We start from the raw sequence: 27,898 nt of genomic DNA on the forward strand, positions 1-27,898 counted from the left end.
GCCCGCAGACAGAGGACATCTAACCCCTCCGCACAAAACGTGTGCTGTCCTGCTGGCCGTTACCTGGACACAGGTAAGTTACCCCTAGAGCTCTGAGCTGCCGGCCATCCCAAATGACTTCCACCCACAGGCTGCTGGAAATCCGTGCCGAGGCAGGAATCTCTGGACAGAACTGAAGAGTAACGGGGTAGAGGAGGAAGGAGTATGACCTTCAGCTATGTGAAACACATTGTTCTAATTGGTCAGGGACAGCTAGATAACCATTTGGGAAATAATACCAAAAACAATTAAATTTCAGATGCCTTACAGGTTACAAAGTACTATTAACAATTTAAAAACAAAAACCAGAGAAAAATCTGCAAAAATAACGGAAAGAACTAACATCCTTAATATTTAGAGAGCTGTAACAAATATATGAGAGAAAGCTTAAAACCTCAATAGAAAAAAAATACAAACTACAGAGGAGCAATAAAAATGCACAATAAACATCATCCTCAACAGGGAAAAACTAAGAGCCTTTCTCCTAAGGTCAGGACTCTGACAGGAATGTCCACTCTCATTGGTTTTATCCAACACAGGACGGGACGCATAGCCACAGCAATCAGACAAGAGGAAGGAATAAAAGGCATCCAAACTGCTAAGAAAGAGGTGAAACTCTCACTCTTTGCAGATGACACGATACGGTATATAGAAAGCCCTAAAGACTCCACCAAAAAACTGCTAGAAATGACAAATGAATTCACTAAGGTTGCAAGATACAAAATCAATATACAGAAATCCATTGCATTCCTATCTACTAATAATGAAGCAGCCGGAAGAGAAATTAAGAAAACAATCCCATTTATAACTGCATCAAAAACAATAAAATATCTAGGAATAAACCTAACCAAAGAGGTAAAAGATCTGTACTCTAAAAACTATAAAACACTTATGAAAGAAACTGAAGATGACACAAAGAAATGGAAAACATTCCATGCTCATAGACTAGAAAAACAAATATTGTTAAAATGTCTATACTACCCAAAGCAATTCACACATTTAATGAAATCCCTATCAAAATACCAACAGCATTTTTCACAGGGCTAGAACAAATAATCCTAAAATTTGTATGGAACCAGAAAAGACCCCAAATAGCCAGAGGAATGTTGAAAAAGAAAAGCAAAGCTGGCGGCATCACAATTCCGGACTTCCAGCTCTATTACAAAGCTGTCATCATCAAGACAGTATGGTACTGGCACAAAATCAGACACATAGATCAGTGGAACAGAATAGAGAGCCCAGAAATGGACCCTCAACTCTACAGCCAACTAATCTTTGACAAAGCAGGATAGAGTATCCAATGGAAAAAAGACAGTCTCTCCAATAAATGGTGTTGGGAAAATTGGAGAGCCACATGCAGAAGAATGAAACTGGACCACAAGATAAACTCAAAATGGATGAAAGACCTAAATGTGAGACAGGAATCCATCAGAATCCTAGAGAACAGAGGCAGTAACCTCCGTGACCTCAGCTGCAGCAACTTCTTGCTAGACACGTCTTTAAAGGCAAGGGAAAGAAAAGCAAAAATGAACTATTGGGACTTCATCAAGATAAAACACATTTGCACAGCAAAGGAAACAGTCAACAAAACTAGGAGGCAACCCACAGAATGGGAGAGGATATTTGCAAATGACATTACAGATAAAGGGCTGGTATCCAAGATCTAGAAAGAACTTTTTTAACTCAACACCCCCAAAAATGAATAATCCAATTAAAAATGGGCAGAAGAGGGGCGACTGGGTGGCTCAGATGGTTAAGCGTCTGCCTTCAGCTTAGGTCATGATCTCCAGGTCCTAGGATCAAGCCCTACATTAGGCTCCCGGCTCAGTGGGGAGAATGCTTCTTCCTCTCACTCTCCTTCTCTCATTCATACATACATACATACATACATACATAAATAAATAAATCCTGCCCTATGTTCCAATAATCACACTACTGGGTATGTACCCTAAAGAATACAAAAACACTAGTTCAAAGGGAAACATGCACCCCTATGTTTACAGCAGCATTATCAACAATAGCCAAATAATGGAAGCAGCCCAAGTGTCCATAGACTGATGAATGGATATAGAAGATGAGATATATACACACACTGGAATATTACTCAGCCATAAAAAAGAATGAAATCTTGCCATTTGCAACAATATGGATGGAGCTAGAGAGTATTATGCTAAGCGAATATGTCAAAGAAAGACAAATACCATATGATCTCACTCAGGTGGAATTTAAGAAACAAAACAGATGAACAAAGGGGGAAAAAAAGAGAGAGAAAGAGAGAGACAAACCAAGAAACAGACTTTTAACCACAGAGAACATACTACTGGTCACCAGAGGGGAGGTAGGTTGGGGGATGGGGGAAATAGGTGATGGGGATGAAGGAGTACCTGTATCATGATGAAAAAAAATAATAATAAAATGACTTTTAAAAAGAAAAAAATAAACAGGAGCAATAAATTCACAAAAGGATTAATACCAGTGCCCAACAAACATATAAAAAACAATTAGTAATCAAGAAAAGCAACATAAGACAAAAGAATATCATTTTTCATCTACCAGCTTGGCATTAACTAAATTATAAAATAAGAATATCATGTGCAGCTTTTTTCCGCTGGTAAGAGAATAAATGGGCATAAGCTTTGGCTATTTGGTAATGTATATCAAAGTATTTTAAAAAGTACCTATTCTTTGATTCATAAATTTTCGCCCTATAAACTTAAAACAAGCAAATCATTGCACATTTCTCAAAATGCATTTCTTCAAGGGTGTCCAAAATAGCACTGATTAGAATATAAAATGCAATGACAGTCCTTACATTCAGCGGAACCCAGTGTAGACATTGTGACAGTTTACTCTGCATATCAGTAAGAGCCTTTCCAGTGTAAATGAAAGAAAGCTCAGCCTGATGGGCCTGAAAGAAAGGGGTGTCTCTGGAGGGGCAGGCCTTTAACTGGAAGGTGTGTGCAGGGCTCCATGCAGCAGCCTGAGCCAGCCAGGCCTGGTCTCTCCATCTTTCAGCGGTGACTGTCTGGATCTTGGCTCTGGTTTCTCCTTTCTGTTGCCATTTGCTGGCCAGCAGCTCCCACCACCACTCTCTCATGTTCTGGTGCACTGGGAAGAGTGACCACCTCTTCCTATCAAACCCTGAACATTCTCTATGAGTTTGGGCCAGTGTGGGCCACTTCTCATCCTTGAATTTACCATGTGATCAGAAGGATAAAACTGTGCGGACAAGTCAGCCCCATGTGTCATGGAACTGTGACCCCTGGGGCCTGGCCAGGAGAGGGAAAAGAGTGGCCACCCAAGGAAATCCAAGTATTATTGCCAGAAAAGGAATAGATACTGAGAAAAAAAAAATCCATGTTTGTCTAAGTATATACTAGCATTTAGATGTTTGAGGACAGAAACTTTAATAAAATTCATCCGCAATAATACCATAATAAATATCCACAAATACAAAACTTATATTCTTCAAAAGACACCAATCAGTGAGTGAAAATGCAAGCCACAAAGTAGGAAAGATGAGCAACACATAAAGCTGACAAAGACATCCAGAACGTACAAAGAATTCATACAAATCTTAAGACAGACAAGCCAACAGAAAAATATGCAAAAGGCACTTCATGAAAGATCTCCAAATGGCCAATTAACTGGAGAAGATGCTTATCCTCATTATTTACCAGAGAATGACAAACTGAAATGAAAAGTGAAAACCATACACCCATCAGAATGGTTAAAATCAAAAATACTAAGAAAAGAACACTGAGTATGGATGAGCTTCCAAAACCTATGGGAGGAGTAATATAAGTTGGAACAACCACTCAGAAAAACAGACCTAGAGGCAATTCTCTGCTGAGCACACACGGAACCATGAACACATGAACCAAAAAACATGTAACACAGAACATTTATCAGAATGCTCAAAGCAGCACTATTCATGATTCTAAAATTGGAAACAGCCCAACTGTCCATGTACAGCAGCCTGGGGAAAGAAGGGTATATTCATAAGAGGATACATACAATAGTGTGTGCTCAGCATTGGTCTACCAGCAGGCACAGCTGGACTCAAACACCTTTGGGAAGGAGGCAGGGAGTGATGACTAGAGGTCCACAGCGCTCTGGGATGCTGACACCACGTGCTCTCAGACCTGTGGGGTGATCACCTGCATTTACTCAAGACCAATTCCCAACCCGGGTGGAGGTTTCACAGGCTTGCAGCCGGGCATTTTCATGCCATATACACTGCACGTGGGGTCCCACCTTCACTGTCTGGGCTCCATTACCCCATAGGGTGCTGGCTGCTGGGTTACAGGAATTGTTCTCTCTGAGATGCACCTGTTCCCAGGCCAGTCCTTGTTATTTGTCCCTAAGCAGCCTGAGGGGAATTTAGTTCCCTAAAGAGCTCCTTCTGGACCCACAATCAAGAAATGACTGAACTACAAGGTATGAATGCAATGTCCTGCTTAGATGCTGCCAACAGCTGCCCATCTTTCTGAAGACAAAGACCAAACTCGTGGCCCAGCCCAGCTGTTGGAGCTCATCCCACACCACATCCCCATCCCATGTGCCCAGCCCCATTCATTGTCCTCCTGTGACCCAGCTCATTCCTCGAATTTGCTCGTCCCTCAACAACACAGGTGTGAATTGTGCAGGTCCACTTACACACAGATTTTTTCAGCCAATACAGTACAGTGCTGTAAATGTATTTTCTTTATCATTTCTCTAACTGATCTTATTGTAAGAATACAGTACACAGTACATATAACATACAAAATATGTGTCAGTCAACTGTTTATGTAATGGGTAAGGTTTCTCCTCAACAGTAAGCTATCAGTAGTTAAGGTTTCAGGGAGTCAAACGTTACACACAGATTTTTCACTGTATGGGGGAAGGGGGCACACCAAACCCTCATGTTGTTCAAAGGTCAAGTGTATACAGACACACACACACACACATAAAAGTATATAACTGATTAACGTCTAGCTCTGGGAAAGGAAAAAATGTGTCTATTTTCTCACTATTGTATCCTGGGGAGGATACATGATAAGTATTCAATACATATCTGAATTGTTAAAGACAACAGGACCAAAATGCAGTCACTGTGCTAAACCCCACGTCAGCAGACCAAAACTTAATACCTACTCGAACTGCAGTCTCAATCCCCAGGAATGTAACATTTTACACTCAATTTGTAATTACCTGGTTAGCACCAGTGTGACAGTCTGGCCCACACACCCCTTCCATTCCCTGAGGAAGGCGACCTCGCCTAAAACAACACATTGTCTAACGATGTCATTCTCACACCCTTTCCAGCTTTAAAAGCCTTTCCTTCCCTACAGCTCAGCAGAGCTCCTTTCTCCTGCTGGACAAATAGCCAATTTGATCTTTAAATTTATTCAGTTGAGTTTTTGTGACTTAACAGATTTAGCAGCAGTGATGGGATATGAAGCGCTCTCTGGCAGCTTCAGGGACGAAGAGAAACACAGGCATGGTACCCTGCAAGCACCTTGAGTTCTCTTTGCCCCTGTTTCCGGGGGCCCTGGGTGAGTTCCTCTCGGTTCTGAGCTCAGCTCTCTTTGTGCTGAGCTCCTGCTCTCATTGGATTTCCACAGTTGCCCATTTGGTTGGAATCCCTCCCCGCATCCTCTCCCCACTCTGCCCAGATTCCACAGTGGGAACTGCTGGTGGTTTCTGGGTCCAACTTAAAAACTGGATTGGGTCCTAGATCAAACTGAGCCCAGTTTAAGCTGGGCTGGGTCCAGCACAAGGCCTCAGGTGAATCAAATGCGGTAGTAAGTAATGGCTTGTAGCTAATGGGAATCTTGGAAGCCAAAAAAGCTGGCAACACTGTGGGCACAGGTCAAGCACTGAAAGGCTGTTGGAGTGCTTGCCACCTCAAAAAGATGCTCACGAGAGGATAAGCTCATCACAGAAAATGGTAAGTGGGACCATAATTAAAGTATCCTTGATGGTTTACTTTGTAGCAAAAGAAAACATAAAATTCTCCACATGACCCAGACCAGGAGAAAGTCTTAATTCCAGCTACCCGGAGGCTAGAACTAGGATAAAATGAGCAAGGCTGGTAACAAAGGTGTGGGCAGTGGGAACGGCACCAAATCGGACAGTCATTTCTATTTGTTGAAGTCCTTTCCTAAATTATTAAATACTTTCAAAGGTAACACCACTCTTTACATTTAGCTGCTTTAATTAAAAAAAAAAAAAGACTATGCCCCCTTCTGTTAGCCAGACTGAGGAAGGCCTGACTACTGGCGTCACGTCCTCACCTCGGTACCCAACGTGTTAGGTGAGCACGAGACACCGACGACGGCAGGACGCTGTGGTTGTAAAAGCCATCGCCTTTTTCGGTCACCTAACACCGGCCCCGCTGTCTCCCGCCACCACGGCCTCTCCTTGCGCTCCAGGCCAGCACGCCTTCCCGGGGACACAACGCGCGGTCGGCCCAGGTCGGCGGGGCAGGCCCAGGCGCGAGCAGACGCCCGGGCTGGTGCCATCTCCATCACCAGCCCAAAGACCCGCGCGTCTCGCCCCGGCGCCAGCCTTCCCCAGCCTCGCCAAACTCCTCCGCTCGAAGCCCGTCGCGTCTCTCTGACGCGCAGAGCGGGGGTCCGACTCAGCCCGCCGGTGCTGCAGCCACACCTGCTTGCCGCGGCCTCCCTCGGCTCCCCGGCCGCCCACGAGTCCCGCGGGACCCGGCGGAGTCCAGGCGCCCACACGCGGGCGCCGGGGCACCGCGGGCGCCGGGGCACCGCGGGCTCTCGGGGCCGGACTCCCCGGACCTCCGCCGCGGCACAAGAGCGGGCCTCAGTGGGCCTAAAACGCACAGTCTTTCTTCCAGGAGGGCCCCTGCACACCAGGCCCCCCATTCACAAACACCCTGAATAGAAACACAAGTCCGTTCGGAAGCCTCTCCTAGGAGCCCTTCAAAAACCGCCGTGTTCTTACGAGGGCAGAAGGGGTAACCGGTGCGCTGACCAGAGTCGGGTCTCGGGCCGCCGGCCTCCCCCTGGGGCCCGCGGGGACCGGGCGCACAGCCCCCGAGGCGCACGTTCCGTCCCGGGGAGCTCCGAGAGCGCCGGGCCCGCGCCCCGCCCCGCCCCCTGTCGCCCTGGTTACGAGCCACCGCCCCTTAGCACCCACGGCCCTTTCGTCGTTTCCGCGAGAGGCCGAGGGCCTTCCGCTTCCGGGCTTCGCCCCACCTCCGGGTCGCGCCTCACTTCCGGGCGCCGCCTCATTTCCGGCTGCTCTGGCGCGGCGGGCCGTCCCCGGCCCGGATGGTCCAGACGCGGCGCCCGGCGGGGAGCGGCGGTGAGTACGGTGCCAGGGCTCCCCGATCCCTCGCTCCGGCAGGGCCGTCGCCCCCAGGGCCGCCTCTCCGCTCGGCCTCGCGCTCGGGCTGCCCGGGTCTCTCCGCCGCTGTCCCTTTCTTCCCGCCTCCCCCCGCGCCCTCCCCGCCCCATCCCTGCTCCGCTCCGCCTCTCCCCTCCCCCTTCTCGCCCCGCGCCGCCCGCCGTCCTCCCCCTCCTCCCTGCACCGCTCCCCCCTTCCTCTCGCCCCTCCCCCTTCTCCCCCTGCACCGCCCCCGTCCTCCCCCTCCTCCCTGCACCGCTCCCCCTTCTTCTCTCCCCTCCCCCCTTCCCTTCTCCCCTCCCCTTCTCACCCTGCACCGCCCGCCGTCCTCCTCCCTGCACCGCTCCCCCTTCCCTTCTCCCCTCCCCCTTCCCTTCTCCCCTCCCCCTTCTCACCCTGCACCGCCCCCTGTCCTCCTCCTCCTCCCCCTCCCTGCACCGCTCCCCCTTCCTCTCTCCCCTCCCCCTTCTCACCCTGCACCGCCCGCCGTCCTCCCCCTCCTCCCTGCACCGCTCCCCCTTCCTCTCTCCCCTCCCCCTTCTCACCCTGCACCGCCCCGTCCTCCCCCTCCTCCCTGCACCGCTCCCCCTTCTTCTCTCCCTTCCCCCCTTCCCTTCTCCCCTCCCCTTCTCACCCTGCACCGCCCGCCGTCCTCCTCCCTGCACCGCTCCCCCTTCCCTTCTCCCCTCCCCCTTCCCTTCTCCCCTCCCCCTTCTCACCCTGCACCGCCCCCTGTCCTCCTCCTCCTCCTCCCCCTCCCTGCACCGCTCCCCCTTCCTCTCTCCTCTCCCCCTTCTCACCCTGCACCGCCCGCCGTCCTCCCCCTCCTCCCTGCACCGCTCCCCCTTCCTCTCTCCCCTCCCCCTTCTCACCCTGCACCGCCCCGTCCTCCCCCTCCTCCCTGCACCGCTCCCCCTTCCTCTCGCCCCTCCCTTTTCTCACCCTGCACCGCCCCCCGTCCTCCTCCTCCCCCTCCCTGCACCGCTCCCCCCTCCCCTTCTCTCCTCCCCCTTCCCACCCGGCACCGCTCTCCCTCTCCTCCTCCTCCTCCTCCTCCTCCTCCTCCTCCTCCTCCTCCTCCGGGGGCCCGCGGGGACCCGCCCCCGAGCGGCGGCCTGGCGCTGCTGGCGCGCTGAGCATGCCCTCTGGCCCTCCTGCAGGACGTCCGCAGGGCAGCAGGGGAGCGGCGGGCGGCGGGCATGGCCGCCGCCTGGAGGCGCGCGCTGCTGGTCCTGCTGGCCTCGCACGTGGTGTCCGCGGCGAGCCCCTCGGACGAGGACGAAGTGCCCGAGGAGTGGCTCCTCCTGCACGTTGTGCAGGGCCAGATAGGAGCCGGGAATTACAGCTACTTGAGGTTGAATCACGAGGGCAAGATTGTTCTTAGGATGCAGAGCTTGAAGGGAGACGCGGACCTGTACGTGTCGGACAGCACCCTGCACCCGAGCTTCGACGACTACGAGCTCCAGTCCGTCACGTGCGGCCAGGACGTGGTGTCCATCCCCGCGCACTTCCAGCGCCCCGTGGGCATCGGCATCTACGGGCACCCGTCCCACCATGAGAGCGAGTTCGAGATGAAAGTGTACTTCGACCGCAGGATCGAGCAGTCCCCGTTTGCCGAGGTCGCGGTCTTCGATGGCAGGGACCCGGCGCACAGGCACGCCCACGCCCCCGAGGACGCGCCCCAGGAGGAGGAGTCCGTGCTCTGGACCATACTCATTAGTATTCTGAAGCTGGTCCTCGAAATCCTGTTCTGATTCACTGAACATGCTCTGGAACCTGGGAAGTTGATTGCAGTTCTCTGAATCCAGCTACCCTGGTCTGCTGGAAATTCTGGTTACTTCTAACTGGGGGGTGGAAAAATAAAGCCATACAGTTTTGTTACCTCATATACCCGAAAAGTAGGGAAAGCAGCAAGAACCATGTTTTTCTCCTCCAAATGTCAAAATTCCTGTAAAAGGAATACGCACAATAAAATGTTTAAACTCCAGTTTGATTAGCTTGTCAGGTGACTAAAAATATTGCAGTAACCCAGGTATATATAAAATAAATCGAAACAGAGCATCAGATTAAAAGGTTGGTAGCTAGAACTGTATTCTGGTTAGATTACCAATGCAGTTACAACGTGTAGACTTTGAAGAGTTACTAAAAGCAAGTCTGAAATGTAATGATTTCTGGGGATTTGCGTGGGTATGGGGCAAAAGCCCCGTGCCTGTTCCCCAGGTCAAGCGGGCACCCGTCTCCAGACAGATTTCCTGGCAGACCCAGGTTCCGAATCTCATCAGGTCATTTGTTATTTATCACCTTGGGCTACCTATTTAAAATTCTTCTATCATTAAAATAACTGTTATGCTACCCACAATAGGCCAGAAACAATATAGACTAGGAAAATTTCATGCAGATACTAGTCACTTTCAGGTCAATGGAGAAATAGTTGAGTATTTCAATTAAACTGCCTAATATTTCCAACTGAATTTCTGGATAGAGCCAAAGTACTAAGAGATTAAAAGAAACTTTTGGAAAATGAACTGTTATTTCTCTACTTGTAATTGGTTTCAAGGGTAAAAGTGGCTTATAACAAATAAATCAACTTGCAGATTTTAAGCACATAGTTAATTTCAGAATCTTTTATTGGCATAAAATTGAGAATGTAAATAAGTTGGCACCAAATATTTCATTTAAATCCATATTTTATCCCTCTTTGCTGTTTTTCCCCCTTCTGCCCACTTTCCTGGGTGTTGGGGGGGCTCGCTGACAACAGTCACAAATCCAGCGACCTAGGAGAAAAATTGTTAGTTAATAATAGTACGAAATTTAATTCTTTAGGACTGAATTTTAAACCCATTTGGCTCTCCTTCCTTAGCTATCGCTAATGATACTTTTCTGTGGATTTGTGATGTGTAGGACACTAATGAGTTTCTTAAGGAGAAAAATGTAAACTTCCCTTCATCAGTGTAATCAATACCATATGAAATTCAGTACCAATGGGGGGTGGGGTGGGAGGAGCGATTCTATACAATGATACGGATTTTAAAAAATTATTACAGTCCTTTCTGAAACCTAAACACTATCCTACTTGCAGAGTTCAATACTGCAAACCTCATATAAAACCTGTTAGAGGGCTTGGCTTATTTTCCAGCCCTTTTCTCTGCTGCTCAGTGGCAGCTCCCAAGGCCTGGTGTACCAGACACAGCATTTAAAACTGATCAGTGATAAACTGTGCCATGTACTCCATCTGAATTAACTACAGAACTTCAAGTTGCCTGCTTCTTAATGATTCCCAGGAAACTTAGTTCTTGGCATATATTTTATAAAAGTATTATACAGTGTTAACTATGCAAATAAGTTCAGATTTACACAATTATGTGTAATATTTTAGTCCAAGTACTGTGATTTATTCTTCAACTCTGTGTTCATTCCAAAGTTACCTGGAATTGTCATGCTGCCTCATTTTATAGAAATCTGGTTTAATATTTATAAAGGCATAGCAGTCATTTTTGTTAAGTTTCTGAATAGATGATATAAAAATAAAATCAAGGCTTTGAAACAAATTGATGCTCTTGCTTTAGTTTTTCAGTAGGAAGACATGAGTTCACTCTACATTGAACTCTACTTCCAATACTTGGATGGGGCACTCTGACATCCCATTTGTCCTTTAGTTGGATTACCTAGGGATGAAAAGCAGGCGGATGTTATCTGGATAATCACAGCTTTGGTCACTTCTTATGAACAGAAGGATCCTTAAGGTGTTTATGCAGAGCCTTTAAAAAAAAGGCTAGGAGAGTCCCTCCACTCAAAGATCATGTTCCTCCTTTTTTTCAGTCTTTACCTGATGGAATAGCACCAAGGCCCACACAAAAAGTATGATAACCTCTGTCACACACATCACAGAACATCATTTCTTCTTCGTGGTGGGGTTGTCCACATATAATGCAAGTTTTACATTCCATACACTGCCATGGGTAGGTCTTAATCATAGAAACAAGCTCCATGGTCATATCCAGGCAAGAAGGATGGCCTAAACCAAAACCAGCATTAGTATTTCACAACAGAAGTTTGAACTTAATATGGCATAATAAAATGCTAGTTTGCTTGGAGTTCTCGAGAATGGCTACAGTGTTTAATCACCAAAGAAATGAAAATACAAGAAGTAGAGGAAAATACATGGGCTGCTTTTCTATGCCTCACACGTTACCCTATATATGAGGTGATTCTTTGATTCAGGTCTGACAACGAAAACGCCTCGTTTTTGAGGCAAATAGGGCGGTTAAAATGTTAAGAAGACACGTTAGTACTTACCACTGTTCTCACACTGGGAGCAGTGTATAAGTGATTCAGCCTTCCCTTTCTTGTTGGACTCCTTACCCTTCAGACAAATTCCACATAGAGCATTTGGAATGACCTTTGGCTGGAAGGGTAGAAGAGGGCTATAAATTCATGCCAGAAGAACTTACTATGGGTTCATAAGGAATTGTTACTGCCTTATCTTTACTTTTGGTAACTTGCTCATGAGGACCTTTTTGAAAGACCTCACTTGAGAAAGCCAGCTTTCAACATATGATGGCCTACTGACTAAAGCCTTAGATTTTGTTTAAAAATTCTGTCAACAGCGTGATCTCATGTCAGGATTAAGTGTAGCATTCTACACTCCCTACGTGCACAGTAAGGTCTGTATAACGAACTGGAAGGGAAGACTACAATGTCAAATTGCACTATTAACTGGAAGAGAAAATCCAAGTACCGAATGACCATCACATGTCTAGTCAGGCTTACTGAAAAATGGAAGGCTCCGTGTTAAGCAGCTTATATACTGGTTTTGTTTAAAAACCGATTATTTTCCAAAGTTGTAAAAACAGATCTATAAAATCCAAGTTACAAGAATCAATATGTTTTAACATTTTTAATTGAAAGATGTCTCATCCATACATTGTCATGTGCATAATTGTTTCTGGAAACCAAGCTATTATTCCCTTTGCATATCTAATAATAAAAGAGCCTGTGCTTAGGGGAAAAGCATTCCATAAGAGATACAAAACATAGAAGAGGAAAGTAAGTTTTCAGACGAGCAAAAAAAAAATCATCACTTAAAAAATTATAGACACCCTCATATTCTTGAGTACCATTCATTTTTCAGATTAAAGCCTTGCTCAATCCAATGAAAGTATTTGGGCTTTAAAAAACACTTAGCAACACATGGAAAAGGACAAAGAAGAAAAGATTCACAGCACCTACGATTATCAGGGGAGGGAGAACATACAAACATCACAGCTTTGACCATAATAAGATGATGTTCATTCATGCTACTTGAATACGTAAGTAATGGTGGCAGAAAAAGAAGAGCAAGCATGGGCCAAGTAGGAGATGGGCCAGGGGCGTACGTGTATACATGACCTGCGGGGAGATTCTCTTCAGCAGGATTGTGGTATTTCTGTTTTATTCCAACCCAGCCAAATACATCCTCTATTTCCCTCTCCTAAGTTACTAACCCAAAGAGGAGCCTAAAGGAAACTCCCAACTTTGTATATAGCATTCCAGCTTTGAAATGTCTCACTGCCACCTTCAAAACCTGTTAGGCCTAAACAATTTGTTCTTAATTCTTTAAATTTTGTATGTCTTAAATTGTCTTTCTTTGCAAAAGATGACAGAGGCATTCAAAAATAATTTTTGGCTTATTTATTTAAAAAAAAAAGTCAACCTTATACATAAATATAATAACAGTAACTCTAAACAATCACAAATGTCTCTACAAAATAATAAATACCATGGAAGTTAAAACATACATATAAAGCTTTACCGTTCACTATTCTACATCTCCTGTGTATCTGCATACCCTGCTCCCCCAACAAAAGGATAGTGTCAAGGCTCACACCGTGTGCATCTTGCAGTGCAGTTACCCTCCGTTGTTGCTGCTACGTTCTAAGCAGGAGGTTCTCACTGTGCTTCCTACACCTAAATACAAAAGAGCTAGAAGTGCACTTCTATGATCCGAGTTCTGATCCAGTGATGACCACATCTGTAACTGCTATAATATACAGCAGAAAGCTACCTCTCAATACACCAAATAAGAACTCTTGGTTACGGCACCTGCACTGAACGTAGAAGACTTATTTAATACTTGTAGTCGAAGTTAGATACTGGCATATACCAAGTATTCGAGTATCTTTCACTAAAGTCAGGGAAGTAACTACATAGTATTAAATTCTAAAAGAACTCCTCATAGGAAACCCTTTACAAAAGTCAAAAAGGAATCAAACACAAGGCTCGTCATTCACATTCTAGAGCAATTCAAGTTCTACAGCCATTAAAATATACATTAAACACCTATGATAAAAAAAGGGACACCAAGAAAATTCTAGGTTTACTTCTAAGCTTAAAATCATAATATTTTGTTAAGCCATTTAAAATGTTTCTTACCCAATAGTCTTCATCTTGATGAAAAGAGGGAGTGACGGGGTGGAGGAGAGAGAGAGAAAGAGAGAGAGACAGAGCTTTGTAGCATTTCCTATGGCAATTCTTTGTTCACTCAAGCACTCTGAGCTCTCTGAGAAGCCACCCTGCTCACACCCAGGACTGCCAGTTGGGAAACTAGTCTCTGAAGGAGACTCCTCTGATGGAGGAGGAAGGAACAGTGTGCAGAACTCCCACGAACACTGATGGAACAGAACCCTATGTCTGACAGTCAGTTCTACTTCTAGTAAGTGCAACAACATCAAAGTTTCACTATTGATAAGAAAATTAAAATACTCATCCTAATGGTTCTCAGCATCTCAAATAAAAGGCTCACAATACACTGACTTTCCTGCTTGAGAAACAACCAAAGATAAGTGAGACTTTCACGGTAGCACTAATATAGTATAGATTTTAATTATAAACTTGTCACGTAGGCCTGAATCCTAACAATTATGCTTTAATTGCAGGTTAATGTAACCTAAACAATACTGTCCTACAAATTAAGGGCAAGCACTAGTGAATCTTATTAAGCAAGACATCAGATACGTCATCACTTTTCTTAACTCCAACATATTTATATATATGACCTTCAGCTTGAAGTACCCTAATATTTAGGCACATCTTGGCTTATTAATATTTTTCATACAGAGGTTACTTTTAATAAACATGTTCACATTAATGTATTAAGTCTAGATACCGGTTGTTCCAAACTTTGAAATACCTGAAACATTTTTAGGTACTAAAAATGTTCACAGAAATTATAAAATGTGTACTTTGCATATTACGCTCCCTTGAGTAATACCAATTCAGGTCAATCTATAGGATTTCCTCTAGATTAGATCAACGATACTGTGGAATAATTCATTTTCGGCCTCTATTAAAACATCTGCGTCACCGTCCGCTCCTCTGAACCCACGACGAATGCAGGCTTATTAGGAAAGGTCTCCTTAATGCTGACACTGTGCTCTGAACGGCGACTCCCCCCGGAGGCAGCACACTTGGCACCACACCCCGGCTAGCTGTCCGAGGCTTAGTCTTTGGACTTCATCTGCTTTCAGTTATTAAGCGTTAATTTAGACCTTGAGTTTAAAAAACCAGGTAAGCTATCTGTAAAAACAAGTACGAAAAACACACAGCTGCAGCCTGTTGAAGCCAACCCCTGCCAAACGAAGCCGAAGACCTGCTTGCCATAGGCTGAAGAAACACGGATTTTTAAACTGATTATGTAATGGCGTTTTCAGAGTAAATCGGATTAAATTAAACACTAATTTGTTAAGTTGCTTTGTTTACTTCAGGAAAAGAAAGGTAAGCAGATTGCTAGAAGGGTCCGGCTGAGGAAGGGAAGCTGGCTGGCAGCCCGCGTGCACCTGTTCCTCTAGATCGTCCACTGTGACCACAGTCCTGACCCACAACAAGATGCTTTTAACAATTCCATTCAGCAAAACTGCTCCATCACCTTACTCTAAAACGTTCCTTCAAAACACCTTCATAACCACAGTTAAAGGCATATTCAGATATACTCCAGACCAGATGAATGGTCTATTTTACTATCACCATCCAGAACATAAAACGATGCGGCTGATTTCACCCCCTCCAGGACATTCCTAAACCCCCATCATGTAGGGATAGGGCTACTCACCTCTCACCTAGCCCTCGGAAGGGGAGGACGATAACAATAATATTGCTGATAACATACTACCTTACTCTGAGAAGAGCCAGACCAGAAGTTCACAAGTGTATATATATATATATATATATATATATATATATAACCCAGATTACATCACTAAATAATGCTTAAATCCTGGTCATAGAGTCATAGAGGCTATTTGCCAAGGTTAAGCTAAAAATCACATAATGTAAATAACAGGTTTTACTATTTTCTATCGCAGAGTTAGCTGAATTCGGCCAATGGATCGAATAATCTTTAGATTAAACCCAGATCTTTCTCCAGGAGAGGCAGCTTATTCTAAGAGTCTATCCACCCATCCTTTACAGCTTAGCATGTTCAGCTATACTAAATACTAGGATACTGTAAATATCAGATAATTAGGATCTTTACTCCAAAGAAACAAAATATAAAGTTCTGCCTATGAAATGAATTTTTAAAAACCCATACTTGCCTGGTTATTGTTTAAAAAACAAAAAAAGATTTTCTTATAAATTGTACATCTACAGAAAACAGAAGCTGAACCATAGGCAAGAGTGACAGAAAAGCCACCAGGAAAATAAAGCAAAAAAGAAGGAAGCTGACAGAGGGCACACACCACAGAACAGCTAGTGAAGTGCAGCAGGCAGAGCTCCACAACTTTGAAAGTCAAAGTTAAACTATCTCGGGGAGAGAGGCTGGTCAGGAAGGAAGCGGAGTCAGGGGCTTTTTTCTTCTACCTTGTACCCAGGGACTGACTTGGACAGTACAGAACGTTTGGAAACATCTTTTCTTGGAGTAGCAGCTTTGTCCTTGGATCTCTGTCTTCCCTGGAAAGGCTCCTCCTGGCTGTCAGGAAGGCCTTCCCCTTCAGACACGTTGCCGGAGGAGCTGTCCTGGAGGTCAAAAGCACAAACAAAGATCCCTTGGAATTCACACAGACTTGAGTGTGATTTGTAAAAAGTTTTAAAGTTCCATCAATGTAAAAATAAAAACATAACTGTAAATATAAGAAAACTTTTTCCAGTGCCGACTAAAAGAAGTCATGTTAAAAATCACCTACCTGTGCTATAAATACATGAAATCATAGAGCTAATTCCATTTACACCAGCTAGTACCTTAATCCACCGTTCTCTGACGTAACACGACCAGAACTGTCTGCTTCGGTGCTTCGACACCATTGTGCCGCGTCACGGGGGGCATTGTTTGTTTCAGACAAAAAACTGCTCAAAAAATAAACTGTCTTAAATAAGGGTGGGTATTTTTTACTGAGTAATAAATGTCATTAGAGTTCTTCAAGCACTCACTTGTATTCCATGCAAGCACCAGTATCGCTGAGCCTTTACGACAGTATCTGACATATTTTAGATGTTCAAAGTTTAGGAGTTCGATATCTGAATATTTAATTCTTCATTTTTTTATTTAAAATTTTCTAATTAAAATAAAAATGCTATGTTCATATAAATTATGAAAATTAATAACTGAAAAAATTAGGTTATCCATAACTACTTTGATAAACATTCTGAGACAACTACTGGGAACATAAATGCATCTCCTTTTAATTTTTTCCAGGTGTGTGTCTGCATATAAATACCCAGAGTCACACATTCACACATTCATACACACACCTATCTACACATACCCCTCATTTTTTTAGAACACAAAACGGGTGGGGCACCTGGGTGACTCAGTCAGTTAAGTGATCGACTCCTGGTTTCCGCTGAGGTCATGATCTCAGGGTCGTGAGATCGAGCCCCGCATCGGGCTCCAGGCTCAGTGCAGAGTCTAAGATTCTCTCTCCCTCTCCGTCTGCCCCTCCCCGACTCCTCTAATATAAATAAATCTTAAACATGATCTTAAAAACACACACACACACACACACACAACTGGATTACACTGTGTATGCATGTGTTTTTCAATTGTTTTAAGTATTATGTGCATTTTATCACATCATTTAATATTCTTTGAATTTCATTTCTGTCATGTAAATGTAATATATCACTTACTGTGAACATTAAAATTATTCCTAATTTCCATTATAAAAAAAATACAGTTAACACTCCAATGGCCATTTTTTGTCCTAATTATTGTCCTTCAGGTAAATTCTAATATATTTGCTAGGTCAAATTCTGTGGAAGTCAAAAATCTTGGTTTTACTGTTAAATACTCTCCTGAAATGTTGGATTAATTTGTACTGACAAGCAGAGTGAGGGAAAGTCAACACACCCTGTTCACACCACCGCAACCCTTTCGCCAGTAAGACAGGAGAAAAGTGGTACCATCCTTTAATACTTGAATAGCATCTTAGTTTATGTAACATGTATCATTAAATGTTTTAGAAGGTGCTGGTGACAAAAGATTTACTGCACATCGAATGGTAGCACATTCTCAGGTTCAGTCTGGCTGCTCAGTGCACCACGCTAAATCACATCAGAATCCTCTGACATCGTGGTTTTGTTCTCCTTCACTTCCACCAAGCACACCAACACTCCCCAGTCATGCAACTGCATTTTGCTTAAAAAAAAAAAAAAAAAAAGTCATACAAGAAAACCTACCTAATAGCACAACATACCAGTCACCTTCACATTTTCCTATAGGAAATCTAAATTATTAATTAAGCAATAGGATGGGCCCCTGGGTGGCTCAGTCAGTGAAGCATCTGCCTTTGGCTCAGATCTCAAGGTCCTGGGATCAAGCCCTGTGTGGGGAATCCCTGCTCAGTGGGGACCCTGCTTCTCCCTCTCCTCCCCGCTTGTGCTCTCTGTTGCTATATCTGTCTCTCTCAAATAAATAAGTAAAATATTAAAAAAAAAAAAAAAATTAAGCAATAGGAACACAAGTTAATGTGCTCCCAAAACCAAGACAGTTCAATATAGGATTGTAAACTCACGTCCGGTGCCCTTTCCTAACCTGCCTGTGATAACTTTAAAGGCAACTTTAAAAATAAAACTTACCAAAGGCCATCCACAGCCTGTCTACACCAATGCACACAATAAATAATATTCTTGATGAAAGCATTCAGGAAATTATATGCAACTGTCCTTTTTCAAAAAGAGGATGGTGATACAAGTTCAATTCAACATCTGGGAAAGCAATTAGCAAAAACTCAAAGGGAAGGAGACACCTCCTAGTAAAGATCAATGTTCCTACCGAAGTGCCTTTATGTTTCCGTTTCTCATCGCCTTGACCATCCTCGGCATCATCTGAATCGCCATCGCTGTCTAGGGCCGGGAGCTCAGGATCCAGAGGGGGCTCATAAAGTGCGGTGTTTAACGGCAGATACCGCAGCTCATCTGGTGAGTACCTGAGGTTCAGAGAGATGACTGTCAGTTGTCTTTTGATTAATATGAATGATCTAATCCATGAGCTTCAAACATAGCCTTAATCTTCTCAATTAACCCCAAGTACTTTTGGAAAATGATTACAGATGTAACAAGTAAGTTTTCATTTTGTATCAAGTAAGGAAAAGTAATAAATAAAAAGCCTAAACATTTTTTGCACCAGGCTATGAGTTTAATATACACATTTGATTCTTATTATCAAAAGATTTGTCTCTCTCCTTCATCTTCAACCCAAAAAGAGGAAAAAAAAAAAAAAAGTCAGCAGACTAAAGTGGAACTGTGGCAATTAAGGACTGTGCACAAAACCCACGCCCCCTGAGTGCCCCACCCCTCACTCCCTAAGTTATCACTGCTTCTGGGTCCACTGCTGCTTCACATGCACAATAAGTATGATGATGCGTCCACCTCACAGACGGATGTGAAGATTTTATCAATTGACACTTGCAATGCACGGCAGCACGTGGTCCATGACATTGTTTAAGAAACCAAATCAATCATCTATTGTGTCTGAAATGAGAGATCAGCAGCCCCTGACCCTGAATCAGATGGCATCCACGCCACAGGACACTGGCCATTCCCAGCCACAGGCCAGCCCTCTCCCATGTCACACCCTGTCCACACCCTGAAACCTGAGTTTGGGAGTGGGCACTGGATCTGCATCTCCCTCAACTAAGACAGCAAAAAGCAAAGGGATTGGTACCCTGGCATGTCACTTTTAATAATTTGCTGACCCAAAAGTGAAATTAAAATCTGCTAACCCATGATTTAAATTTGGCTTTCAAATAGTAGGATCCTATGGTCTATTTTAAATACTATTCCTTAAAGAACAGTCTCTTTCCTCAAGAACATAAGGTTTAAGGCTGAAGTAAAAGCTGAGATTTTCAAATAAAATGACCCTGTTAGCCTGGTTTTCAGTTACATCCCGGCTGGGACTCAGAGGTAAGCAGCCCTCTTGCCACCCTGCGTGGAAGCAGCAGCCAGGCCGGCGATGTGGCTGGAACAAGCAGGTGGCCGTGGCCACCCGGCAGCCTCTCTGCTCCTTCCTTCATCTCCTCTGCCGAATAAGTCCGTGCTTCCCGAGGGAGCAGGTCTGGGTTGTGCCCAGGAGTCTGCATTCCCAATAAGCTTTCAAGTGACACACGTAGAGATTGAGGCCTGGGGTGCTTTAGAACCTCTGACGCCTACCCACAGAAACACAAGCAGGGGGGCGGGGAGATAGGCAGCCTGGGCCTTGTCAGCAGACAGCAGACGTTCAAGCACTGCCTGAAGGGGGTTGTTCTGTGTGCAGAGCCGCAGAAGTCAGAGAGGATACGGACACATGCCAAACTCTTTGGAGGCAAGTATGCCAGACTCTCAAGTCCCTCAGCAATACCCAATAGTAATGGTCATAAAACCAATGAATACCTTTTGTAATATTCCTGGAACTGTCCGGGGATGAGGGCCACTGGGTAAGAACTGACCTTGGTTCGCTCTGTCGGTAACACTTTGTACTTCCCTTGAGGCACCTGGATAACCTGGGTTAACATGAAGAGAAATACAAAACTGATTCCACGCTAGGAATCAAGGTTTTAGGATTTGTTCTCCACTGTGCTCCTCCCCGCCAAAGGCTAGAAACACAGGAGACGTTAGGAACTAGAACCCGAGGGGACAGGAGGGTGTTTCTGGCTGTACATGGGGACTGTGTCTGGCTCTTTGCCACAGCCATCAGTGCTGAGGGAAACGTAGCGTGCTTCTGCCCACCGCTGACGAGCAAGGGGACCTGGGCAACACATACGGCATCCTCATCTATGAAATGAGAAGAATACTAGCTTCAACCTCATATGGCAACTGTGAGTATCAAGTGAATTAAGATGGAAATTTCTTAAAACAACCCTTGGGACAAGCAAAAGTCAACTACAGAGCAAAAGACACCTCCCTCCCTCACACACACACACACACACACACACACACAGAAGTGAGCTGAGTATTACTGGCATATCGTTAAAAATTATATCTTAAGTTCTGGGGCAGAAAAGGACACACTGCCAGCAGAAAAAAAAAAAAAAAAACAACGGCTAAATAAAGGAGGCGCTGAGCACTCTACCCTAACAAGCACAAAGTGAGGTTCAGGAACTAATAAAGTTAAGCAGCCCTACGTGTGTCTGCAAGTCAAAATAAGCTCTTCTTTCTTCCATACGTTCCCGGTTTAAGTTGCTGTTAAATTCAGCTGCTTTTTTGGCAGCTTTCTTAATGTACTCAGGCACTTTGCTGGCTTCAACCTTCTGAGTATTCTGTTGTTGCATTTGCTGAAATAAAAATATTATAGTTGGAAGTCACATACAACTTTACAAAATGTCATTCTCCCCAAACCAAATAAGAGATGCCAATCACCTCAATACTTACAGAATACTCTTTATAATGATCTGTAATTCGCTGACGTTCTTTTTCTTGTAAAATAACAGAATATTCAGCATGTTTGGCTGGATATTCTTTTATCATTAAATCAATCACTTCATCACTGCGCAATGCTGTTAAACCTATTTTAGACCAAAAAAATAGTTAAAAAAAAAAGCTCTTTTAAGGCTAAGTGAACAAAACTACTTTTCAAAATTTGCTTTTCCTTTAATCTACTCTACATTTAAAATTTTCCAGTAGTCAAGGGAGAATACTGTAATATATTTGAAAATAATAAAAAACAATATTCATAATATAAAGTCAAACAATTTTTTAAAAAAAGCTCATCAAAGTTGCAAAGGAAAACAAATCAATTTTTGAACCACATTTTTTTTTAAGATTCAATGTACTATAAACATTTTTCCCTTTACTAAAAACAATGGCTAAATAATGATGCATACTAACTTAGGCCATTGAGGATTAAGGATTATCCTTAATCTAATATCCTCAACTAAGGAAAGATACTAGACAAAAACAAGAGTTTTTCAATATATTGCAGTACTTAGTCTTCAAATTCAATACACTAGAAATATTACAAAGAGTCCATTTAAATTCCAAGAGAAGCATCAGCACGCACATACAAGTCACACAGGCAATTTTCAAAACTCAGAGCATCCGATCATATCAACTGTTGTGATGAACACCCATGGTTTTATGTTAAAAAGTGCCACGGCGCATTGTTTAATTAAAGAAAAACTGGAAACAAAGCATGGAGATAAGGCTACAGAACTAAAAACAGAGCAAAATGTGCCTTATAAGAGATAAAGACAATACTTTTTAAAACTACTATACAAATTTGGCACACCACACACACGGACACTTCTGTGAAATATTGTTATGTCATTCTCCTTTATCTTTTAACAAAAACCAAAAATAAACAATTTAGCATTTAAATAATTCAATCTATCTCATTAATTTTGTAAAATACTTAGGAAAAAGGACAAATACCCATCCAATATCACCTCATAAACATCTAGCTTTCAGAATTCCCATTCAAAGCCTCTGTTACCTAGAGTGCACTGCGTCTCTGTGATGACATTCAGCTCCCGCAGGTAGAGTTTCTCCTTATGGGACAAATCTCGTCGCTCTAAATCTCCAAAAAAAAGAACAAAAGACTATTAAAAATAGTCTTTTACATTTATAACATTATGCATTTGTAAAACTTTTAAAAACTTAAAAACCTTCTTAAGATTTTTTTAAAAAGTTAAATTCTTCATGGACTTAAAAAAGTACTATGTGTTATATATTCCAAAGATTACTAAAGAGACCACGCAAACAATCTTACAAATTCAAGGAATAAAAGCTAAATTAAAGTTGAAAACAGAATAACCCAAAGCAAGAATAGTAACTTAGTTGCACAGACAGCTTTTCTCAAATGGAGACACAGCCCCATGCAGCTGCCTCCCTCGCTCAGGCCAGCAAGCAATGGGAAAGAATCAAACTCCTGCTGCTTTTGGCCATAACATGACTTTTTCTAAGACTTTCCCCAGGAAATTCACCTTCCACATTCTGCTTTTAAGTCCATTTATAAGGCATAAGAGCAAACGGAGAGTGGAGAGAAACGTTGGGTGACAGCAGAAAGGAAAATCAGCCGGCAGAAGAATATACAGTACATTACAAATATTCCATACTCAAATATTCAGAAGTTGATAACCTATCAAAAAGAATTACTATTTAGTTAAAAGTTAGATTTAATCTGTTACATAAACTAAGACTTAATACCTGGATATTTCCGTTTAAAGGAGGTCACACCCAAATATTCACTGACTTGTTCTTGAAGCATATAGTATTCTCCTGTTTCATCAGGTGGCCATTTGTACTCTATCAAATTTTCTGCTGGATAGTAGCTAAAGCTAAGCACAGAAATATGTATTATGCCTTAAATGTGGCTTTTATTAAGCTTTAATCATTTTTAAGGATTTATTTTTGAGGAGTTTCATTTTTAGGAATTTGGAGAACTACTTTAATTATTTAAATTCTCATTCAGTCTTCTGACTCTGCCATACATACAAGTTCCTACCGTCTTGTGCGTCCAAGAACATCACAAACAGGCAGAGGGAAAGGAAGCAAGCGTGTGATACCAAACAGAACAGGACACTGGAACACACCCCAAAGAACCGAGACTCACAACTGTCAGCAATAAAGGAATTCTGTAGTGTTAAGAGATCTATAAGGCCAAAACAAAACGGTGGTGATATTCTTTCTGAATTCCCTCTCTTGAGCTTCACACCCATACTGCTATTTCATCCGCCCAAAGTACAAAGTCACCAACTCGTTTCCCACCTGCTGTTCAGTGAGTCAAACAGCTAAGAAAGCAGAACTCCAAAAACGTGTTTCTCAAAGAGCTGAACTATAAACCATAACTGTTTGTTCTCATAGACTCCACAGGCCAGAAGCACAGAACAGACCTGGTTTGATGGTTCCAGTGTACCGTGGACCAATCCCAATCCTGAAGAGCAAACGACAGATCTCTGGGCCTGGCCAACTCAACCTCTAAAAGTCATCACTGGACAATAGAGGCAAGAACGTGACACTATTTTATGCATCCAATTAAAAGTAACAAACAAAAAGTAGTTTTCTCAAAAATAGTGCTGGGAAATTAGATATCCAAATGCAAAAGTATGAAATTGGACCCTTACCTCCTATCACATTCAAAAATAGATCAACAACCTCAGTACAAAAACCAAACCAGAAAACTCTTAGAAAAAAACACAGGAGTAACTCTTCCTGATCTCAGATTTGGCATTGGGTTCTAGATGACACCAAAAGCATGAGCAACAAAAGAAAAATAGGTAATTTCAACTTCAGCAAAATTAAAAATTTTGTGCATTTTAGGACTGTTCAACAGAGTGAAAAGGCAACCCACAGAATAGGAAGAAGGAACTGCAGATCCTGTATCTGATAAGGGATCAATATCCAGAATGCATAAAAAACTCCACTACTCAACAACAACAAAACAAACAACCCAATTTAAAAATGGCAAAAACACCTGAATAGACATTTCCCCCAAAGATTCACAAATAAGCACTGACAGGATGGTCAACATCACTGGTCACTACGGAAATTCAAATGGAACCGAGAGTGAGATGCCACCTCACCTCTCTTAGGATGGTTCTTATCAGAACAACCGGGACATAACCAATGGCAAAGGAAACTGCACTGCTGGTAGGAACAGAAAATGATGTGTCCGCTGGGGAAAGCAGTTTGGTAGGTCCTCAAAGTGCTAAACACAGAACTACTCTACGATCCAGCTGCTCCTCTCCAAGGGATACGCCCAAAGGGACTGAAAACAGGGATTGAACACATATTTACACACCAACGTTCACCGCAGCACTGTTCACAACAGCCCAAAGTGGGAAACAACCCTAGTGTCCGTCATGGGTGAAAGGACCAACAAGAGGTGGTCTATCCACGCAACGGAGCTCAGTTAGCCCTAAAGAGAAAGGAAATTCGGACACATGCTACAACATGGATGAACTTCCAAGAAGCCAGACATAAAAGGACAAATACTGTATGATTCCATCTACACGAGGTGCACTGGACAAGCAAATCCAAAATGTCAGCAAGGGGATGGTGGCTGCCAGGGGCTGGGGAAAGAGAGAAGCGGCAACTGTTACTGCTTCCTGGCTAGGACGTTTCAGTGCAGGGGTGAAGCAACAGAGAAGGGTGCAGGTGGCAGCTGAAGGACACCGGACATAACTGTGCCACTGAGTGACACACCCAAACATCACTACAATGGTGAATTTTATATGTGTATTTTATCCAATAAAAACATGTTTTAGTTGCACTGAGTAACAAAAGCAATGTTGGTGTCCTATGTAAAACATGACAAAAATATTCTACAATATCTAGTAACTGCCTTTGCCAGTGCAGGGGCCGGGGAGGAGGGAGGTATCGCAGAGGAGAGAAACATACCACAAAAACTACTATTAAGCAATGAAATGACAGTACCCAAGATCTTGACTTGAAGTCTCACAACTCCTAGAGCTATCTCCTGAGCCCATTCGCCTCCTTTTGGATGGTTGGGTCCCATCATTTGAATTATCTTCATTATCATCCTATACATTTAAAAAATTCGAAAAATAAGAAGAGAAACAATAAAAAAATAAGGAAAGAATGATTATGTATCTTCCCAGACTTGCTAAAAGGCTCCACTTAAAGGCTTTTTAAGGACAATTGATTATACAATGTTAACTTTCTATTATAATTAACAGGTATTTGGTTTTGGCATGGCAAGAATTTGGTATGGCAAGACCTGGAAGAAAACTAAAAAAAAAAGTGATCTTCAGTACAATCAAAATAAGAAAATTTTTAATTAACCTGTAAATCTAAATCTACTTTTGCTTTTTTACCGACTGCAGTTAAAATGCCCTGTGCATTAAAAACACATAAAATTGCTGCAACACTCTAAAATTAAAGCAAACCCTCCTACCTCAGCTAGGGAAAAAAATGTATGGATCATTTAGTGTTTAACTCAACTCATAGCTGGTTGACAGAACTATTCTAATGGGCTCTTATATACTTCTATTTCCGTGAAAAAAGGGCATACAAGGACTAAACACACATTACCAATCCTGTTAATTTTTTTCTTACATTGCAAAAATTTAACGAGAATATTCCCTAATAAGAGTTATCAATCTATACAGCAACACACACACATCTCCACCAAAAGAGGAGAGGCTTAAGCATTTTTAGGTAACATTATCTGTGATGAGACAGTAATATCAAGACTCTAAGTTGGACCATTCCATTCAGAACATGAATGAGGCATCAGATGTTAGGAAATGGATTTATTCACATATTAGCTAAGGCTTAATGACTATAAGACTTACAAAAAATAACTTTTAAAAAAATCAAGGACATGTAGCTTTGTAAGATGAATACAATTTTGTTAAATACCATGGTGCTCTTGCTACATATTAAAAAGAATGCAATCCTGTGGAAGAATACAAAGAGGTAATAAGTTATATTGGTCATGCGTGCCAAAACTGGACTTAGATCTTACTGGGCACTGTCCTCCACTAGCTGAGGGAAGCTGTGGGAGCCTCTCCTTATCTGTAAAATTGAGATGATAGTACCGCCTGGATGGTGTGGCTGATGCAAGGATTAAACGAGTTAAATACATGGGAAGCACTTAGAGCAAGGCCTAGCAAATAATTAAGGGCCCTACAAAAGTTAATACAACTGTGAGGATAATCAGAAAGTCTCAAATGGCTCCAGCTACTAGGAATTTACTCAGATTCTTTCCCAAACAGTAAAATATATGGCATTTTGTCCTTTTTTAGTTCCTGTATAATATAATCATTCAATTAAAGAACTCTGTATATTCCTCTTAAGAAAGGCAACCAGGTATGAGATGGAGAAGAATAAATGTATTCTCCAAACATTTACATTTAACAGTAAGACTCACAATTGAGACATTTCATATTCAGTATTTCAGGAACAACTCCCTTTAAGCAAATTCACGTATTTTATTTTTTTGTTTTACTTGCGACTGAGCATGTTAAGGAGTTTTACGTCGATTTAAGTATATTTCCCTTGGCTAAAAAGTGGAAACACTGGGCGCCTGGGTGGCTCAGTCGGTTGAGCGACTGCCTTCGGCTCAGGTCACGATCCTGGAGTCCCGGGATCGAGTCCCGCATCGGGCTCCCGGCTCGGCGGGGAGCCTGCTTCTCCCTCTGACCCTCTCCCCTCTCATGCTGTTTCTCTCTCTCTCTCTCTCTCAAATAAATTAAAAAAAAAAGAAGCTGAAACACTCCAAAGAGGTGAAACATGCAAAGTCCTCCAGAAAAGCGGAAACCGGAGTTTCACAGGCAGTGCTCGGCAGGGCACCGGGAGCACGAGGGAGCCCGCGCCTGCGGCCCCTTCCACGCACAGGTGCGCGGCGGAGCGGGGAGCGTTAGGGACCGCCCGCAGTCCGCGCCGCAGGTGCGCGCCCCCCGCGGCCGCTTCCCCCGCGCCCCACCTTCCGCCCCAAGCCCCCGACCGCGCACCCGCGCGGCGCCGCGCAGCTGGCGGCCCTCCAGTCGCCTCCGGCTGAACACGCGGTCCCCTTACCTCCGGGAAACCGCACCGACTACAACATTTCAATTCACAAAGAGAGTTTCGCAGTAAAACCTGCGGGGCCGCGTGCTGGTCTAGTTACCAAACTAAGTTCACGCACTAGCTCGTGCGCCAGCTGTCTGGTAGGAGCCGGTCACGCCGGCCACCGCGGAGCCTCCGGAGCCGGTTTCCGGCTCGCGGCCGGGACGCCGCAGCCCGGGAGCCGCTTCCGCCAGGCGCGCCCCGAACCCCGGCGACGCGCGCTCCGCCCCGCACTCCGCGGGGCCGAGCCGCCCCGCCGCCTCAGGGGCCGGGCCGCGGCGGCCGAGCGGGCTGCGGCCTCCGGCTCGGCCCGGCCCCGTCCCGCCCCGCCCCACCGGGCGCCGCGCCTCACCTTCGGGGACGGCGCTCCGGGGGTGGCCGGGTCGCTGTCGCACGGCCGCGGGGACAGCGCCGTCCCGGGGCCGGCCGCCGCCGCCATCAGCCCGAGCGCCCCGCGCCGCCGCCGCCGCCGCCGCCGCCGCCTCGTCCCGGCCGCCGCCGCCGCCGCCGCCGCCGCCGCCGCCGCCGCGCGGGCCGCCCG

The 27,898-nt window shown here is 44.1% G+C and overlaps 3 protein-coding genes across 6 annotated transcripts in view; 1 reads left to right on the forward strand and 2 right to left on the reverse strand.

Moving 5' to 3' along the window:
• The window catches only part of WDR27 (WD repeat domain 27), a 33,093-nt gene extending 26,107 nt beyond the window's left edge, over window positions 1-6,986 (reverse strand). The window contains 1 exon segment of the mRNA XM_064598375.1: window positions 6,321-6,986. Within this exon segment, the coding sequence (XP_064454445.1) occupies window positions 6,321-6,920 (600 nt within the window). The 5' untranslated portion in view covers window positions 6,921-6,986.
• Window positions 6,987-7,269: 283 nt separating this feature from the next.
• On the forward strand, window positions 7,270-9,391 carry CUNH6orf120 (chromosome unknown C6orf120 homolog). Its single transcript, XM_045865911.3, has 2 exons — window positions 7,270-7,362; window positions 8,565-9,391. Exon 2 carries the CDS (start codon window positions 8,604-8,606, stop codon window positions 9,156-9,158), a length of 555 nt encoding a protein of 184 aa, XP_045721867.1. The 5' UTR covers window positions 7,270-7,362; window positions 8,565-8,603; the 3' UTR covers window positions 9,159-9,391.
• Window positions 9,392-9,999: 608 nt separating this feature from the next.
• On the reverse strand, window positions 10,000-27,852 carry PHF10 (PHD finger protein 10). Of its 4 annotated transcripts, none has more exons than XM_045865908.3 (12): window positions 27,710-27,852; window positions 25,225-25,331; window positions 22,996-23,126; window positions 22,283-22,360; window positions 21,223-21,356; window positions 20,976-21,125; window positions 20,245-20,354; window positions 18,650-18,803; window positions 16,240-16,395; window positions 11,701-11,809; window positions 11,231-11,419; window positions 10,000-10,178 (listed from the first exon to the last, which is right to left on the reverse strand). In XM_045865908.3, the coding sequence occupies exons 1-12, from the start codon at window positions 27,794-27,796 to the stop codon at window positions 10,093-10,095; spliced, it is 1,491 nt and encodes a 496-aa protein (XP_045721864.1). In that variant the 5' UTR covers window positions 27,797-27,852; the 3' UTR covers window positions 10,000-10,092. The 4 variants fall into 4 exon arrangements, with proteins under 4 accessions (XP_045721864.1, XP_045721863.1, XP_045721865.1 ...); XM_045865907.3 differs by having other exon boundaries at window positions 22,283-22,366; XM_045865909.3 differs by lacking the exon at window positions 27,710-27,852 and adding an exon at window positions 27,331-27,555 and having other exon boundaries at window positions 22,283-22,366.
• Between the last annotated feature and the right edge of the window lie 46 nt (window positions 27,853-27,898).

Source organism: Mirounga angustirostris, unplaced genomic scaffold (assembly GCF_029215605.1).
Source record: "Mirounga angustirostris isolate CCGP_5_RB_7025 unplaced genomic scaffold, mMirAng1.0.hap1 SCAF_8, whole genome shotgun sequence".
Taxonomy (NCBI): Eukaryota; Metazoa; Chordata; class Mammalia; order Carnivora; family Phocidae; genus Mirounga; species Mirounga angustirostris.